This window comes from Orbilia oligospora (assembly GCF_000225545.1).
Source record: "Orbilia oligospora ATCC 24927 unplaced genomic scaffold scaffold00054, whole genome shotgun sequence".
NCBI classification, from domain to species: Eukaryota; Fungi; Ascomycota; class Orbiliomycetes; order Orbiliales; family Orbiliaceae; genus Orbilia; species Orbilia oligospora.
Genome location: NW_011645611.1, coordinates 2,820,464 through 2,837,764, shown reverse-complemented (window position 1 = coordinate 2,837,764; position 17,301 = coordinate 2,820,464). Strand labels below are relative to the sequence as shown.

At 42.6% G+C, this 17,301-nt stretch overlaps 6 protein-coding genes across 6 annotated transcripts; 2 read left to right on the top strand and 4 right to left on the bottom strand.

The window, feature by feature from the left end:
* Positions 1-1,226: 1,226 nt before the first annotated feature.
* Positions 1,227-3,272, top strand: AOL_s00054g852 (uncharacterized protein; the record flags this gene model as incomplete). The annotated part of the gene is made up of 1 exon (XM_011122168.1): positions 1,227-3,272. One exon carries the CDS (start codon positions 1,227-1,229, stop codon positions 3,270-3,272), a length of 2,046 nt encoding a protein of 681 aa, XP_011120470.1.
* Positions 3,273-3,708: 436 nt separating this feature from the next.
* AOL_s00054g851 (uncharacterized protein) lies at positions 3,709-4,583 on the bottom strand (the record flags this gene model as incomplete). Its single annotated transcript, XM_011122167.1, has 2 exons — positions 3,709-3,996; positions 4,107-4,583. The coding sequence occupies 2 exons, from the start codon at positions 4,581-4,583 to the stop codon at positions 3,709-3,711; spliced, it is 765 nt and encodes a 254-aa protein (XP_011120469.1).
* A 2,732-nt stretch (positions 4,584-7,315) lies between these two features.
* On the bottom strand, positions 7,316-7,915 carry AOL_s00054g850 (uncharacterized protein; the record flags this gene model as incomplete). The annotated part of the gene is made up of 1 exon (XM_011122166.1): positions 7,316-7,915. One exon carries the CDS (start codon positions 7,913-7,915, stop codon positions 7,316-7,318), a length of 600 nt encoding a protein of 199 aa, XP_011120468.1.
* A 2,953-nt stretch (positions 7,916-10,868) lies between these two features.
* Positions 10,869-12,056, bottom strand: AOL_s00054g849 (uncharacterized protein; the record flags this gene model as incomplete). The annotated part of the gene is made up of 1 exon (XM_011122165.1): positions 10,869-12,056. The coding sequence occupies one exon, from the start codon at positions 12,054-12,056 to the stop codon at positions 10,869-10,871; it is 1,188 nt and encodes a 395-aa protein (XP_011120467.1).
* A 2,579-nt stretch (positions 12,057-14,635) lies between these two features.
* On the bottom strand, positions 14,636-15,639 carry AOL_s00054g848 (uncharacterized protein; the record flags this gene model as incomplete). The annotated part of the gene is made up of 5 exons (XM_011122164.1): positions 14,636-14,742; positions 14,851-14,936; positions 15,040-15,146; positions 15,307-15,379; positions 15,620-15,639. The coding sequence occupies 5 exons, from the start codon at positions 15,637-15,639 to the stop codon at positions 14,636-14,638; spliced, it is 393 nt and encodes a 130-aa protein (XP_011120466.1).
* A 681-nt stretch (positions 15,640-16,320) lies between these two features.
* On the top strand, positions 16,321-16,940 carry AOL_s00054g847 (uncharacterized protein; the record flags this gene model as incomplete). Its single annotated transcript, XM_011122163.1, has 3 exons — positions 16,321-16,485; positions 16,560-16,620; positions 16,708-16,940. 3 exons carry the CDS (start codon positions 16,321-16,323, stop codon positions 16,938-16,940), a joined length of 459 nt encoding a protein of 152 aa, XP_011120465.1.
* Between the last annotated feature and the right edge of the window lie 361 nt (positions 16,941-17,301).

Sequence of the window (17,301 nt, the reverse complement as noted above, 5' to 3'; positions counted from 1 at the left end):
CTCGAGCGCTCTGGGACGGACAGCCACCGACACTGCCGCTCCAATTACCACCACCAGCCGACTATCAGAGCATACATCCGGCAAAGGGCTAGCAATTACAGAGAGACCGACGGATTGGGACACCGTCCTAGCGCTTGGCTCAACGGAAATGGACTATAATGCGCACATACACGTATACACAAGATTTTGATTCGCTCCGAGACACAAAAGAAGGGTATCCGGATTTTGTGTCCACCGAGATTCGATTGACTATATTACAAGCACGCTTCAAGCTCCCTATCATAGTAATGTTATCAGTCCGTCCACCGCTCTTTTGTGAGGAAGCCCTGGTACTCTCTTTTGTGATATCACATTTTATCATTTTCTAAATTAGATTCCATAGCATATAGATTTTCGGATATCACAAAAAAGGTCGACCAGTGAATTATCCATTGTCCCCAGTATCCCCGAGCTAATTACACCATGGATATGTGCATAGAATTGTTTGGCAAAGTGCCCCCCGTTATGATGCCGCTTTTGTGAAATTTTGAGCTCTGAATCGTTAAAAATAGAGGTAGGCCTTATACTTCCCGTGAGTTCCTAGTCTGGCGACAGAGTTCCTATTGTCCGGCGCTCATGATCGATATGATACTAAGAGCCAGTTATTGACCATAAATAACTTCAACGCCGATATGGGCCTCATGGGTCTATGGAGAGCTCCTTCGAAATGTAATATCAATTTCTAAATTCTGAGCACGGAGGTTACCAAAAGTGAACTCGATCATCAAAAAATAGGTGAGCGATCCTGGGCTAGATCACCTAGGCGTTAAGAGGCATCCATGAAAGTCGGTATTAGCCTCCCAGGACGGTGCTAGACTCTCAAATTTACGAAGAACGAAAACCTCGGTGGCGCAGGTCAGAAAATCACTACTGACTTATGATATATGATGTGTATGCATTCAATTCTAACTTCGGTATACTATACAGTCCCAAACCCGTAGTGGTTTACAATTTGTTTCTCTTTATACACTACCGAAGGAAACATGATCCCGTATAACTTCACACCTTCAACCTTCAACGGTGGATTTAAAATAAACAATGTACCCAACTACCTCGCAGATGTGGAAAACTTTATTACGCATCGATACTTCACATTATCTTTATACACAATTATATCTCTAGTCTTCACCATCTCCATCTTTACCTTCTTTCCTTCAAAAGGAAGAGTTCATTTTACTCCAATAACCATGGATATCCCCCAAATGCAAATGCAGTCCCCCAAAGATGACTACACCGGCCCCAGTAAATACCGCCATCTCTACCACCACCTCCAAAACCCTGAAAGCCACCCAACCGCCAAACTCCACGCCTGGAAACACCTCCACCAGCTCTTCGACATCACCCTTTCCAAAGCCCTCCTCTCCTCTTCACCCACAATCCTCTCAATCCCCAAATACAGCCGCATAAACCTCACAGACTTCCTTTCCACAGCTGAAAGAAACACTCTAACCCAATGGACATCATACCTCTCCCGTCGTTCATCCGGTGGGAAGCCAGAAATGATTCTTAACCATTCCCACGCATCACATTTCCTCCGTCTCGCTGCTCCTGCAAAATACGTAGACGGGGTATGGCTCAGCGGTCTTCACCGTTCAAATACACCTTTGAACATTCGACCAATAACCCGTATTGCATGGCAAATACTGTCTGAAGAACTAGGCGATGGAGATCTAGCCAGAAACCACGTATACATCTACTCCCAACTTCTCAAATCCCTCAACATGTCGACAAATATAAATACAACTATTACAGCCAATAATAATAATAATAATAATAATAATAATAATAACACAGCTGGAGTACCAGGTGCAGACTCTCAGCTGTTCATCGATGAATCACAAAACGTTCCTGGGAAAGATATAAACAGCTGGATCGCAGCTATCGCACAACTTTCGTTAGGGATGTTCCCACAAGAACTACTACCCGAGATCTTGGGGTTTAATCTGGCTTATGAAGCCGTTACGTTGGAGACTTTGGTCTGTGCGCATGAGTTGAGAGAGTTGAGACTCGATCCTACGTATTTTAATCTACATATTACGATTGATAATGCGGACTCCGGGCATACAGCTATGGCACTCCATGCTGTCATAGAATTGATGAAGACTTGTGAGTCTGTAGACGAGGAGGATAGTATGTGGAGAAGAGTTCAGGCTGGGTATACGCTAGCTCAGGGGTTATCGGTCAACCCGTGTCCGTTGACACAAACGGAACTAGATGTTTTGGAGATATTCTCGAATAAATGCGGTGCTGCTACGTCTGCGCATTTAAGATGTAAAGCTCATATCGGGGGGGCTAAGGGGATGAAACTTGGGGAGTGGATGGATCCTGAGAAGTGGGAAGGGAGGAAGTATACGTTTTTGGAGGTATTGGGGTCGTCTTCTTGGGTTGTTCCTGGGAAACCGGAGGAGAGCAGGTTGATACAGGAGATTTCATGGAAGGGGAGGATGTTTGGGGCGTTTACTGTTAATGAGACTATGGTGCTTAAGAATTGGATATTGGAGATGTCGACTATAAGTGCGGTGGAACGATTTGAAAGGGAGATTGAGGAATCTAAGGGTTCTTATATCCGTTTCGTAGGATCATGTCCACCGGTTTTGAAACCCCAGGACATCGATCCCGTTCATCATACTACCCTCGAAACGGAATCTGAAGACCCCATTCTTCCAGAAATACCAGAAATCCCATCAGAACTTCCCATCAACATCGTTCCAAGGAACTTCGATCCTTACAAGTTACTATTGGCTGCCGCAATACCTCTACAGCACTACCTCTCAAGTTCAACAAAATCCGCCACTCAACGGGGTATGACCGTTCTCAAGATTCTCAGAGTCCTAAACGGCCTGGCCGACGTCGGCAATCTAATCGCCGGAATGGACGAAGTAACAAACCCCTCCGGTCTGGGAGTAATAGAACTGGCTCAGAAACTTCATACCCTCAAAGTTAGCCAAGTCCAATCGATGCAATTAGAATTGGACACAAAGTGGAATTGGTTGAACTCCACATCCCTAGCTCCGGAATCAAACTTCTCGTTCTTGATAGGTGTTCAATACGCCCTCGTCTTTTTGATGCATAGCCCCGAAGCATTCGGTGTGATGAACGAAGAAATCTCGACAAAGATGCAAGAGATAAGTATCAGAGTCAAAGATGAGCTAGAATTTTTAGGCTTCCGGACGAATGAAGAGAGCAAACGGGGTTTCTGGATGACTATTAATACGGTTATTCGTGAGACCTGACAATAATAATCGTTAGACCGCACTTAGCGTCTGGTTTACGAGACAACTTCATTCTATTTCCCAATCTCTTCAGCATATATCCTTCACTTTATTTATTTAGAAAAAGCTAGAACACTATTATATTCTTCCCATTTTTTATTCATCTCATTCGTATCCCTAATAAACAATATCCTTTCTTCATGTACTACCATAGACCAAAGAATCTCAAAAAAAAAAAACAGCCTCCAGATTAACTGCAGTTCTATCAATCGATCGATCGACCCCTTCAGATCTATCTATCTATCTATAACGTTATAACACATCTACCCTCCAAATCAAATCATCGCCTCAAATCTAGCTAACCAACCAAACCGTTTTAAAAGCAAAAAAAACGCCGGTTAGTACAATACAATAGACCATATCATGCATATCATAATACAGCTTTCTTCAAATCAAATCAAATCCCCAAAAACTTCCAAAAGGCAATAGTAACAGCCAACCCATCATGCGGCAACGGTGCCCTCCCGATCCCATCGTTCCCAGTATCTTGGGGGATAACTCCACTCTCGATCCTCATCTTCAACAATTCCTTAATGATCTCCCCGTTGAATTCGGGATGTCCCTGGACTGTAAATATCGCTCCTGGTCGGTATAGCGAGTGAATCTTTGCGTTTGAACTCGATGCGAGGATTTCCATGTTTGGCGGACAGGTCTTGACGATATCGCGGTTCATGAGGTGTAGTGTCTTTTTAAAATAATAAAAAACGGTCAGCCTTCCTTCCTTCCTTCCTCTTTAAGAGAATAATATATCATAGAAAAAGAAATAAATGGGAAAATAAAATAAAGGAAACTCACAATCTCGTCCTTCCCAAAAACCCCCTTCCCAGCCTCACTAACCACCAACCTCGTAGGCGCAACCTCCCACCCATTCTCTCCCCTCCCAACCTCCGCCCCGAGCGCCCTCCCCACAACCTGATGTCCAAAACAAATCCCAATAACAGGTACCTTCTTCTCAACACACTCCCTCACAAACCCCACAAGGTTGATAATCCAAGCATCGTCCCCCCAAGCATTATACCTAGACCCGGAAACCAACACCGCATCAATCTCGTCTTCGTCCGTATCTCTATTCCCACTGCCATCGAGGGTGGGTAGACCTTCTTCGGCATTGTAGCCAATGACGTTAATACGGTCTCGGGGTATACCCTGTGCGTCTGCGGCGTCGGCAAAGAGGGCGGACCAGACCCCTGTGTGGCCGCCACGTTCGATACGGGCGTGGTCGAGTGGTTGGTCGCATTCGAGGACTGCGAGGGTGAATGGTTTTAGAGGCATTATTTATGTATTATTATTATGTTTGTTATATGGATTATATCCTTTTTGGATTCGTTATTTTTCCTATTTTGTAAGAGGTGCGTTCGGTGTGCGTGTGTGTGGTGTGGCGTAGACGTGGGGTTATGTATGTTATGAAGTATCCTTTGACGGATAGTTGGTTTAAGTACCTTGGACCTATTAATATAGGTTTTTCCCCCCCCCGTTCTCTGCTCTTCGGGGAGATGACCTTGATTCCGGTTACGTATGCCGCGGCTTGACCGGTTTCTCGCTTGCACCTTGGTCGACGTATGTATTTTGCGGGTTGGCTGACTAACCTGGAACCGTCGATAGCCGGAAGGGGAAATTCTTCTGCAAACACGTTCAAAACTACATACCTTATAACCATAATTCTACGTCATTTTATCTAAAGAAACTTGGATATTTTAGTATACCAAGTCGTTTAGTTTATTATCCAAGATAGTCTTTATATGAGGGGATCTTCGGCGGGCCGCGCGGCTTTTTTCACGATAAAGATTGAATTTTCCTGGAAATAAAAGATGATTATAAATATAAATAAGCGGCATGATGTTGACGACAAATGCACAACGCAAATCTTGGATTGTTGGAATTTCTTGGAATATATATCAAGAATCTTCAAGTACTTCACTAATCGATGCAATTCAGATTACGAAATTAACAGGCTATCGGCATAAAAGTCGAAAGAAGGTATTGGTTGAAAATATATAATATTTTGTAAAATTCATCTATATTATCCTATCATAAAAAAATCATCATCGAGCCAAACAAACAAGAATAAAAAACAAAACATCATCAAAAAGAAATAAAAGAAAAGAAAAGAAAAAACTATTATACATTAAAAGACCCCGCCTCCAAAAACCAGTCGGAAGTTATACGCGTGTCCGGGAAATTACATCCCTGTCTTATATTCAAAAAGTACACCTCCCAAGTATTAATATTCTTCAGATCAAATCTTCCAACCTAAAAAGAAGAAATCTCGTCTAGCAAGTACTCTTCAATCGGTTTTCGTATTGATCCTTAGAAACCTGGAAGTCCTTTTTGATATATACTATATAAAAGAAAACAAAAGAAAAGAAAGAAAGAAAAACTATTATAAATTAAAAAGACCCCGCCTCCAAAAACCAGTCGGAAGTTATATGCGTGTCCGGGAAATACATCCCTTTTGTTATTCTTCATAAAAAAGGAAGATTATAGTAAAGAAAGAGTAGTAAGATTATCGCAAACTAGGCGTATATCTACCACTACCCCTTTCAAAACCCATCTTCATTCTTAAGAAAAAATAAGAAGAAGGAGAAGAAAAGGAAGATCAACTCATCGCATCAAGCGGGTAAAAACCTCTTTTCCCTCTTTTCTTCCTCGTCGATTATTATAATATAATATAAAAAACGACTGTAAATATCAAAAGGTAAAAAAATAAGAAAGCCAACTCATCGCATCGAGCGGGTAAAAGCCTTTTAAATTTTCCTCCGGTAGGTCGGGATATTAACATAAAAAGAGGCCGTTAAGAAAAATGTCGTTAAATATGAACGAGTGTATCCCAAAAAGAGAAGGGAGAAAAGCCAACTCATCGCTTCAAGCGGGTAAAAGCTCTCTCTCTCTCTCTCTCTCTTTCGAGTAAAGGCCGTGAAAAAGAGAATGTGGGGTGGGATGTATGATGTATAACAAAAAAAGAAATAGTGAACTCATCGCCTCGAGCGGGTAAACACCATTTCCTTTTTTTGTTTCCATCATACAATAACCCACCATCTTCGAAATAACAATCGTGAAAAATGAGGATGTCGTAACTTCGTAAAAGAAGAGATGAGGAGGAAAAAAGGAGAGAAAGAAGATGGTCGGTCAACTCGTCGCATCAAGCGGGTAAAAACCTTCCATTGCGGGTCGGGGCGTAGAGTATGTAGTCGTAAAAATGTCGTAAAAGTCATAACCCCACTAGCTATAGCATCGAAAAAGAGAAAGGAAAAGAGTGAACTCATCGCATCGAGCGGGTAAACACTACTTTTCGTTTCTCTGAGCTATACCAGCTATAAGGATATTAATAATTAATGTCATTAAGGCATTAAAAACTTGTCCAAGAAGAGTAAAAGCTCAACTAAAGATGGATCAACTCATCGCATCGAGCGGGTAAAAATCCTTTAGATGGCTTATACCCTAGGGATCAAGTGAGAAAGTTCGTAAGAGTGTCGTTAAAGATCATAGAAAAGAACCCATAGATCGAAAGAATCGATAAAAGAGAAGATAGTGAACTCAGATCGCATCTAGCGGGTAAACACCATATTCCTTCTACCAACCCCCCCAAACCATATGAACCCCCCTCTTGAAAAAGAAAGATGATAAAAAGAAAATCCCGGAATTCCTAATCAAAGGCTCCAAGCAGAAATAAAAAAGGATCCAGAGCTGAGAAGAAAGAGAAGATGAAAAAGGCATATAAATATGACTGATCAACTCATCGCATCCAGCGGGTAAAAACCAGTCAATCACCCATAACGATCGACGGTATAGATGTCTATAGCCTCTTCCCCACCATCCCAGATAGAGGGATAGAGAAATAAGAAAAAGAAAGAAAAAATGAATGGAGATGAACTCATCGCATCAAGCGGGTAAACATCAACCACAAATGGCAAAGGACTGAAAACGGTCAACTCATCGCATCAAGCGGGTAAAAACCAATCAATCCTGCATGTCGGGAGGGAAATAAAAAAAGATAAGAAGAAGAATTAAGGCGCAGTAGCCAACAAAGGCACCAACATATTCGGCATCTTACTCTCAAACACCAACTCCTCAAGTTGCCGTTCAAAAGTCCCCGGAGGTTGTAAAGTAATCTGATCCCAAATCGTATCCGGAACCTTTTCCAAAAACTTCTTCTTCTCATCACTCAACTGAACCGTAGGATCCGTAAACACTTCCTCTTTCAATTGTTGTCCTTGTGTCCCTTTCCTCCCCGGCTTAAACGCAAGCGGTGATCTAGCACCGGGTGGGATACCGCCGGGTTTTGAAGGTTCCATATTATTCATTGGTACCCCGAATTCTGGGACTGGAGAGGCTACTGGGACGATGATTGGTGGGGAAGTAGTTGTCGGAACTGGGAAATCGGCGAGAGGGGCGACTTGGACTTCATCAGGCTTTATGATACCGGGCGAGTTACCACCCGATAAGATTTCGTCTGGGGGGTGAAATGCAGTGCCTTGGGTTATAGGAATCACGATCTCGCTTGTCTGGCGCTTATCGATTGAAGCGACGCCGCCATTGGCGATTGGTAATGCAGAGGATGTAGAAGCATAGACGAATGCGACTAGAACTGCTGTAGAGACCTTCATCTTTTCGAAAGTATTAGAAACTGAAAGATACCGTAAAGAAAAAAAATGAATAGAGTGTGAAGAAAAGGACCTGCCTTGAAGAAAAAAACCTCCCGTAGCTAGTTGACCGATTATAGAAAGAAGGAAGTATTTGAAGAGAGCAAATAAAAGAAGAAGAAGAAGAACAAAGAAAAAAAGGGAAAGTAGTATCTAGTGGCTGGGTAAATCCCCTTCACTGAATTGTGATCCGATGAACTGATGAGGATAATAAAAAAATAAAGAGGAAGGAAGACCTCAATACTTATAACATCCACAACTACCCAATTGATATATCGTGAGATCCCCAAGAACAAGAAATCATACCATATCCTGTCAATGCAAGCCACATGTATTGAGAAAGAAAAGAAGAAAAAAGGAACCCGGTAACCTCAAGCTGTCAGAAACATCTTGCCGCATACGCTTAAGAGAGGGGTGTACATGTGGGCTTCAAGCTCACACAGAAAAGCAAAAGAACAATCAATGCGACAAGTTGCGACGATGCGACAAAAGCCAAAGAAAAACAAACCAAAAAAAAAAAAAAAAAATAAAGCGGCGAGCTCTGCGATAGTAGCAGAATCAGAAGAAGAAGAAGAAGAAGAAGAAGAAGGGTGATCTTGGCCCTGTTTGGTATTTCACCCCCCAAAGTCTCGAAGTCTCGGTCTAGTTAGCTCTAAAGTATCTCGCACGCATTGCATTCGGCTAATTCTGTGGAGGCAAGGGTTCATTTCCATACCATACCGGAGTATGTCAAATGGAAAGGTTAGTTAAGCTTCGAACGGACTAAGCTACATACATACGCACGCTTTTCCTTCTCGAAGCTTTCTAACAAGGGAACAAGCAGGGTCTTGGCCCTTATTTAGCGGTGAGACCCATGGTTGGAGAGTTTGTGGTATTTTTTGGGGGTTGGTTGGCTGGTTGAAGTTTGACTTGCATTAGTTAGTGCTAGTGTCAGGGCGAAACCGCAGCAGCAGAACGGTACACATACAAACTTCACACTCAGACAACGTTAACTGATTCTGATTCTGATTCTGCAGGGGAAAACCAGTCCATCATTAATGGCTATTCGGTCTAGTCAGATCCCCATAAAACCCCTTCTAAACGACGGCGGCGCCTCTGTGGCATAGTATAGCATTGTTACTACTGTAGAAAACGGGCAGGAAGCAAAGATTGAGAACGCCACAAACCGTTACTTCTTCCGTATCGATATGTCTTTCTCTCTCAATCAAAGGGTCTCAAATAATAAGAATAAAAATAAAAATTGCCCAGTTCGTTAATCAAACGACTAAAACTATTCCAAGGCCAGTATCGCGCACAAATCATACGATACGACAAGCCTGAAGTTGAATTCAACTATCTTAAATTTCACGGCCACCACCAAAATACAATACAAAACCCCCCCCCTTCCTCGATATAGTTTAGATCCTCCTTTCTCAAAGGGAATTAATCGTTCAATCTGGCTTTGACAGATTTTTTTATTCATTATTTCCTTTTTAATCACTCGCCCCCTTCACAGAAACCGAAAAAGTAAAAGGTACCTTGCATCACCGCAAATTTTCAAGCCAAGTCTTCGTACCGCCACACTCTCGCAATCAGAACCGCCAGCCTCTTGCAAGCCATACCATAACTAGACTGTACATTACATATGGCGCCATCTCGCGAGGGGTTGGTGGAAACATGCTGCATTAATACATGAAGGGGAGAGAGAAAGAAAAAAAAAGAATAGACTGCAGACATCAAAAGCGCTTAACGAGAAAAAATAAAAAAATACACCCCTTTGCTTGAATGGCAACAATAAACGATCGATCGAGCTTGCAAAGATATTAATACAATTTAGATCGATACATAGATCCCCCTTTGCCGCAGAGTCAACATTAGAAAAGTACTTAGTTAGTATAGAGTATATCCACAGTACGCGACATACCTGTGTATATGCATGCATGAAGATCTTAATATACCAACCCTTGAAAGTCTTAAGATCCTACATGTACCATTTCCTTTAACATTTTTAGATTTTTGATCCTCCTTGTTATAAGACCGGATACCCGTCAACCGGGTCAATTGATCGATCGTACCATACCAGAATTAGCTTAAAAAACAGGTCAAGCTGGAATTCTAGAAAGCATGCTGTTAATGCACAAGAACGAAAAAAAAGAGTAAAAGATCATCCGAAAAAGCTCTCAACTTCAATTTAAATTCACGATCAATCGATCTAGAAACACGAAAAAGGCATCAGATCGGATCAGATCAAATTTATAATATTTTACTTAAGTTAAAATCGAATCAAATGCAATTCATGTCATCAAATGGCCAGGCGCAGTATACTAGTAAAGAAAGTTCCAATTTTTTTAGAGTAACATATCAACGAAAAGGCAAAATGTGAATAAGGTATGGGTAAAAAAATAAATAAAATAAAAGTCCAAAAATAAGTAATGAACAAGAAGGGTAAAAATATAATAGACGAAGAAGAATTCGAAGGTGAAAATGAAGGAAGATAGAAATATAGAAATAAAAAAAAATAAAGAGCAAAGATCATCCCGGCTAGCTAGCTATAAGCTTCAATAGAACTAAACACTAATACTCCTCGTCGATGCGCAATATAAGGAGAGAAACCCAGGTACAGATGATAGTAGCGGTCGAAAAAAAAAAAGTGTAAGGTATGCAGGCGATCGTTGATCTAAATCACGAAGAACACTCTTCTTTTCATTCATAGTTTCGTGAATGCTCGAACAGAAAACGAAAAAAAAAGTAATGAATCCCTCCTCTTTTTTTAATTCCCTCGATGCAAAAAAATCCCAAGCTATTTTTTTCCCCCTAGAAGAAAAGAGAGAAGGAAAAGAGAAAAAAAAATATATAAAAGCAAAGAACACCGAGAAAAGACCCATAAGAAAAATTAAAGACAAAAAAAAGGAGAATGTTTTAACAAGAAAAGTTGTTATCATCTCCTGCTGCCGCCAGCAGCACCACCTCCATAAGAGTGACCACTCTTCCGTCTGCTACTTCTCCTGTTTTGATCAGCCGCGCTAGGATCCTCAGGGAACGGGTTATCGAGCATATCCTCAAGGTAAGTGCTTGGCGTCCTACCGCCAGCAGGTACACCTAGAGTCGAGCTGATACTGGGAGCTTGAGCATGTCCTTGACCAGGCGAAGGTCTTCGAGCGGTTGGAGTCAACAAGGGAGACGCAGGTGGTGTTCCAACAACATGTGAATCGCGAGTTGCAGGGCGAGGACGAGGCAGAGAATCACGGGATTGGTTGAATGGAAGATTTGTGGAAGCGGCTGGGGCGTAGTATCCGGCAGGAAGGTACTGGGATTGTCTTTGATGGGTGTTTCCGTTGTTGGCAGTGGGTGAGAAGAACAAGGAAGTGTTTGGAGTTGTTCCGAGACCTGTAGTACGCGATGCAGTGCCCAGGTGGTCAAGAGATAACGAAGATCCGGCACCCGCGCTGTAGAAAGACTTCTTGGCAGTCGCAGGAGGGTTGTAACGACCGAGAAGTCCAGCTTTGGAGTCTGTGGTGACAGAATTTGCCTTTCTGATAGACCGACGAAGCTGCCAAGCTACAACCATCCTCCAGGCGAAAGCGATGAGACCGATGAGACCGAGAGCAGAACCGACGGCAATGAAAACGGTACCCTCGGGAAGATCGGATCTTTGCATGTAAGGAGCATTCTTAGTGTTCGGGACAGCTGGAGGTGGATACTTTGGAATGGCGTATCTGCTATTGTCCGGAGGGGTATATTTAGGCGGTGGCGGATCGTCCGAATTACCACCCGATTTGCCGGTAGCGACAACAGTTACACTGGTCTTTGTGGCAGATTCCAAAGAGGGAGCCTCTTCCGTCTGCTGCGGGGGAGGGGTGGTTTTCGCTGGTGCCTGAGACGATTTCTCTTCCTCCTTGGTGTTTGTCTCAGCCGGCTTGGGGTCTTCCGTCTTGGAGCCTGCATCCTTGGGAGGCTCGCTTGATGGAGATGGAAGCTCTGGTGTTTCTTCTTTACCTGTAGCTGCAGGCTTGTTGGTTACGGCAGAAGAGCTCTGTTCGCCATTGTTATTATTTCCCTGGGCGACGACGGTCCCGGACAGGCTGGCGAGGAGGAAGAATATGGAGAGTGCAGATGACGGTCGCATGATTTCCCGGAGTGAAAGAGGAAGAAAAGAAAGAGGTCTGGTCTTGTCGATTGTGTTTTGTATGCTATGAGCCGGTATATATGATGGGATGGGATGGGATGATGTTTTTATGAGAAAGATTCCAGAATAAAATAAAAGAATAAAATGGACAATAAAAAATGAGCACGTCGGCGAAAAATGATGTCTTAACGAACGACTGAATAAAATATAATCAAATGTCGGCTTGTCGATGATTTCGGCGCAGAACCAAAAAAAACTAAACTCTTTTTCGAGAATAGAAATCGAAATCGAAATTGAATTTTGAAATGTCGGACAGAAGAGAATAAGTAATAATGTATGTATGCATGTACGTATGTTCCGTAAATAAGATTCTGTATCACGTAGCACGACTAAAGTCAGCTTTTTGTTTGGTTCTGGTTCGAAGAGAAGCCGTCAAATTTTCAAGCCTCTTTTTTTTTAATCGCCTTTGATCGGTTTTTCTTCTTCTTCTGTCGCTCTATCTCTCTCTATTCCCTGCCATTCGCTATTTTTTCTCAGACGAAACGAAAGGGTTTTTTTTTAAAGTTGTAAAGAATCGGGAGGTCGGTCGGTTGGTCGGCTTCTATTTGGGTGGGTGGCATTCCATTCCGATGGACCGGTTGAGAAGAGTAGAGCGGAGCAGAGCAGAGATTGACGGTAACTGAGGCTTTTTGGCAGAGAGTAAAGGGGGTTTGACGAAGACAGGAGAGAAGACAGGACGGGACGAGAAGAGACGAGAGCGAGAGAGGTCGCCGGTCGGGTATTGAGAGAGAGAGAGAGAAAGAACAAACAAGGCCCCCCAAAAAGGAACGAGGTTAAATGCACCTACCAAAAATGCAACTGACAGTTATTCCCCCCCTGAACAGACTAGTAAATATGGATCAACGAACGGAGTATAGATAGACGAATCGAATCGTAGGATGGATGTAATAGCGAGCGTGGTGGTGATGATGGTTATTGTCGATGATGTTGATGTTGATGGTCAAAACGAGCGACGACGGGGAAAAGAAGGAAAGGAAAGGAAAGGAAAGAAAGAAAGAAAGAGGAAGGAAAAAGGAAGAAAGGAAAAGGAATACAGGCTGATTTCTCCTTTCTTACTAGACCGGTATAGTAAACTTCGTGAAGTAACTTAACTTCTTCCTTTAAGACCTCAAAACTTGGCAGAATCAAATAATTAATATTAATAACATGAATAAGAGAATCAAATACGACGGATACTACTTAGTTCAGAAGAACCGAGAGAGAAAGAGTTTAAAGAGATCGAGACGAAGAAGAAGAGAGAAGGGAAAGATTGCATCGACGCAGGGCGAAATGAGTGAATGAACGAATGAATTCATATCAAATGGATTCAAACAACCTCCACTTTTGCCCCCCCTTAACTGTCAAGTCAACTATGCATCATCTATCAAAAGAATTGCTAATATAATGCGACCTCGAGGCCAGGCAAAGGCAAAAAAAAAGGGTGCGCTTCCTTGTCATCGCTCTAGTCCTGATTCAGGATAGTGGCCTGTGCGGACGTAACCATTCCAGAACATCAGAGACAAATACTAATACTAAAATACTCTATTTAAGGAACACCCACATACATCCATACATACTTACATACATACATACATACATACATATCTATGCGAAGTGTTCAGGCAGGGTTTGATTGATATCTTATCTGTATCGACAGAGCTTCAGTCTATATATCTTATTGTCATTCGATAAGACCCTGAGATCCAATTGGAGTATTATATGTAAGTATGTACATACATGTTACACTGGTGTAGTATACAAGGATGCTTTCTCGCCTTGTACCCCTCTCGCCCACAGAATTCAATAGAATAGAACAAACACCATCACGATCAGTGCAGTCCAGTAACACCACATATGTCACTTCCTCAAACCATCCAATCATACTATCATCCAATCATACTATCATATGATCATGCACGTACACAATATTACACTTTTACAATCGAAAGAATAATTATAATGTCATCTCGCTTTTATTAAGAAGTGTTAAAAAAAGAGAAAAAGGACAAATGCCACCCTCCATAAGTATTCTCATAACCAACATCAAAAGGATTAAAAACCTCCTCTCAATGCATCGATCATATGCATGCGTGCGTGCAAAAAGCTTAAGCTATACCATAAGCTAATAGGCTAAGCTTTCTAGGCTGACCTCGGGGATTTTTGTCTCAGAAGATGGCATCTATCATGATTCTGGATGCCCTGCAAAGTAATAACAATGAAAAAAAGAAAGAAAAGTAGTAAAAGTAGAAACCACAAAAAATTCCATTCAACCCCCTCTCGATTGTTCTGTCTCTTCACCTCACTGTACCTCACTTCACTTCACTTCACCTCCACCTTTTCTTCGAGAGAACGTTCCTTCTCGCATGTGTGTAATGTGAGTGTGAGAGAGTCTGTGTGTGTAGCTAGCTGTCTGTCTGTATTTGCGTATATGTGTGTGTGTGTGTGTGTGCGGTCGTAGTAGGGGTAGAATAGAGGAGAGTACAGTAGAATAATAGAAAAATGCGACCTTTGTGGAGTCTCACGAGGCATCAGAGGGAAAACTACCTCCAGTTGCCACCACCGCCGGAGTTATATCCACCACCACCACCGCCTCCGTTACCACCATATCCACCACCACCGCCGTATCCACCGCCACCACCGCCGTATCCTAAATATCAAATCAGCATCAGTATCATATCATGAAATAAGATATACATATACCACATTGATGTAATGTAATAGAGTAAAAAAAGGGGGGATATGATATGAAACTCACCTCCACGACGTCCACCACCGCCGCCGCCACCACCGCCGCCGGACCTGTCGCTGGCCTTATCGACACGGATTCTTCTTCCGTCAAATCTATTTTTTATTCATCCATTCGTTAGCTACTTTATTTCTCACTGGCATAACCCCAATACCATCTTGATTGATGGAAGGAAAGGGGGGAAAAAAAAAGACTCACTCGGCATCATTCATGGCTTCCTGCGCAGCAGTAGCCTCGTCATCGTTAGAGAATCTAACGAATCCGAATCCTCTGGATCGACCGGTATCTCGGTCCTTGACGACAATCTATAAAATTCATCACAATCAATCGTTAGAGTTTTTTGCTAAAAACGGAAAGAAGAAGAATGTGTCTGGTCGGGTGGGGGGTGAAAAAATCACGAAAGAAAGAAAGGATGAGGGGGAAAGGGAAAAAGGGGGGGGTTAAGAGGGAGGGGTTAACACATACAGCATCTTCAACGACGCCGAATTCCTCAAACTTCTGTCGAAGACGGTTATCATCCGTCCCGTAGGAGAGACCACTATATCATGAAAAATGAATAAAAAAATATGGGTTAGCAATGATACACGCGTGGATACCATTTCGATGGGACTCGTTTTTTTTTTTTTTCCATTGCTCTCATGTCAGGCCATGTTATCGTGCGGACATTGAAACCAACATCTCGTCTATCCACCTAAAGCCATCGACCCAGATAGATAGATGGACAGATAGATAGATAGATGGCGATAGACCAGAGGAAGGGAGAAGACAGAAAACATACCCGATAAAAAGCTTCGACATCTTCGCGATCGTAAATAATAAAACTGAATTCTTCTTCTCAACAAGATTCGTGTGTGGAGGAAGAGTGGGAGGAGAAGAGTTAGGAGCAGAGGAAGGGTGGGATAGATAGATGGGGGATGGTTTCGAAAGAAAAAAAAAAGGTGTTTTAACTAGGAAAGCTTTAGCGGGGTGAACAAACAATGAAAAAAAAAAAAAATCCCGCCCTTCTTTTTTTTTCACTCTTTTTTTTTTTTTTTCGCCACTAAGCAAAGAGCACTTTACTGTGTAATACCTTGATCAGGGCATATGCACAGAACAGGACTGGACTGGATTGGACTGGGACTGACTGGGACTGACTGGAGGAAAGTGGGGAGGGGATGGGGAGCGGTTGACAGGATTGGCTGGCTGGTCAGGCTAACATGAACTAACCCCAAAAAGGCTGCAGCGCCCCAAAAGCGTCTACAACACAACATCCCGCCCGCCTATGATATCATCCACTGCACTCCGCTCCCATTGCATGCGTCTGTCTATACGGAGTACCAGCATCCCCTCTCACTATCTACTATCTACCATCATCATCCCCTCATCACCATCATCATCAGCATCCCTACTCTACTTTTTGATACCAATCAAAACACCAGTATAAACCAATCTTATATCTCAGTTCACAAGTTTTACGTTTTATAAGAAATCTCTGCAAAAATGACAACCATCGTAATCCCAACCAGCACTTCGGTCACCGAATCCGCCGTCATCAACGCCCCCCTCTCCACCGTCTGGCACCTCATCAAGCTTAACTCCTTCCCAGAATGGTGGTCTGCCCTTCAATCCAGCGAGAGCGTCAAGGGTGTTTCCGATGAAACCGATGTTCGTGCCTATTCCATCTCTCCATACTTTATATATAATATAAAAATATATACTAAAATATAGTACGATACCAGGTCTACAAATGGACTTTCAAAGATGGTACCGTCGTTGAAATCAAGCAAGAAGCTCATTCCGGTAATACATTCTATATCTACTTACTTACTTACTTACCGTATATATATATAAGAGTATATTGTAAACTAACGGGAATACAAACCACAGCAATCGACCACTACATCACCTACTCCGCCATCTCCTCCAACCCAGCGACAACCTACTCCTCAGTCATCTCCACCGTCCGTCTCTTCCCCATCACCTCGGGCCAACACCAAAGCAGCACTTTCGTCCAATGGAGTGCCAATTTCAGCGGTGATGCCGATGCTGGCGTCATCCAAGATGCTAGGTATAAACGTCAAGAAGGTTTGGCTGATTTGGCCAGGAAGGTTGGGAAATAAATCCCCCCTTTTTTTATATGTCGTTTTGAACCAAATTATACAATTAACCTAGAAAGGAGGTTGTAGAAAAGCATTTTTCTTTTTTTGTTACAGTTGATATTGATATTGTGAAGTGGGTGGATGGATCGGATGGACGTTGCATACGATCTGATATTTGGAAACAGGGTCTGCTAAGAATGTGAATTCAAGGGGACATTGGTATGGATAGCCAGGGGGCTCATGTCTTGCCTCGGAAGATATATGTCGTAGCGATAGGCATGCATGTGGAGTTTAAATAACCTACAAGGAATCCAAAAGAATGTGAACCTTCATTCTTTCTTCTACTTCGACTACCACCCATCCCATCCGTCTTGTGATACCG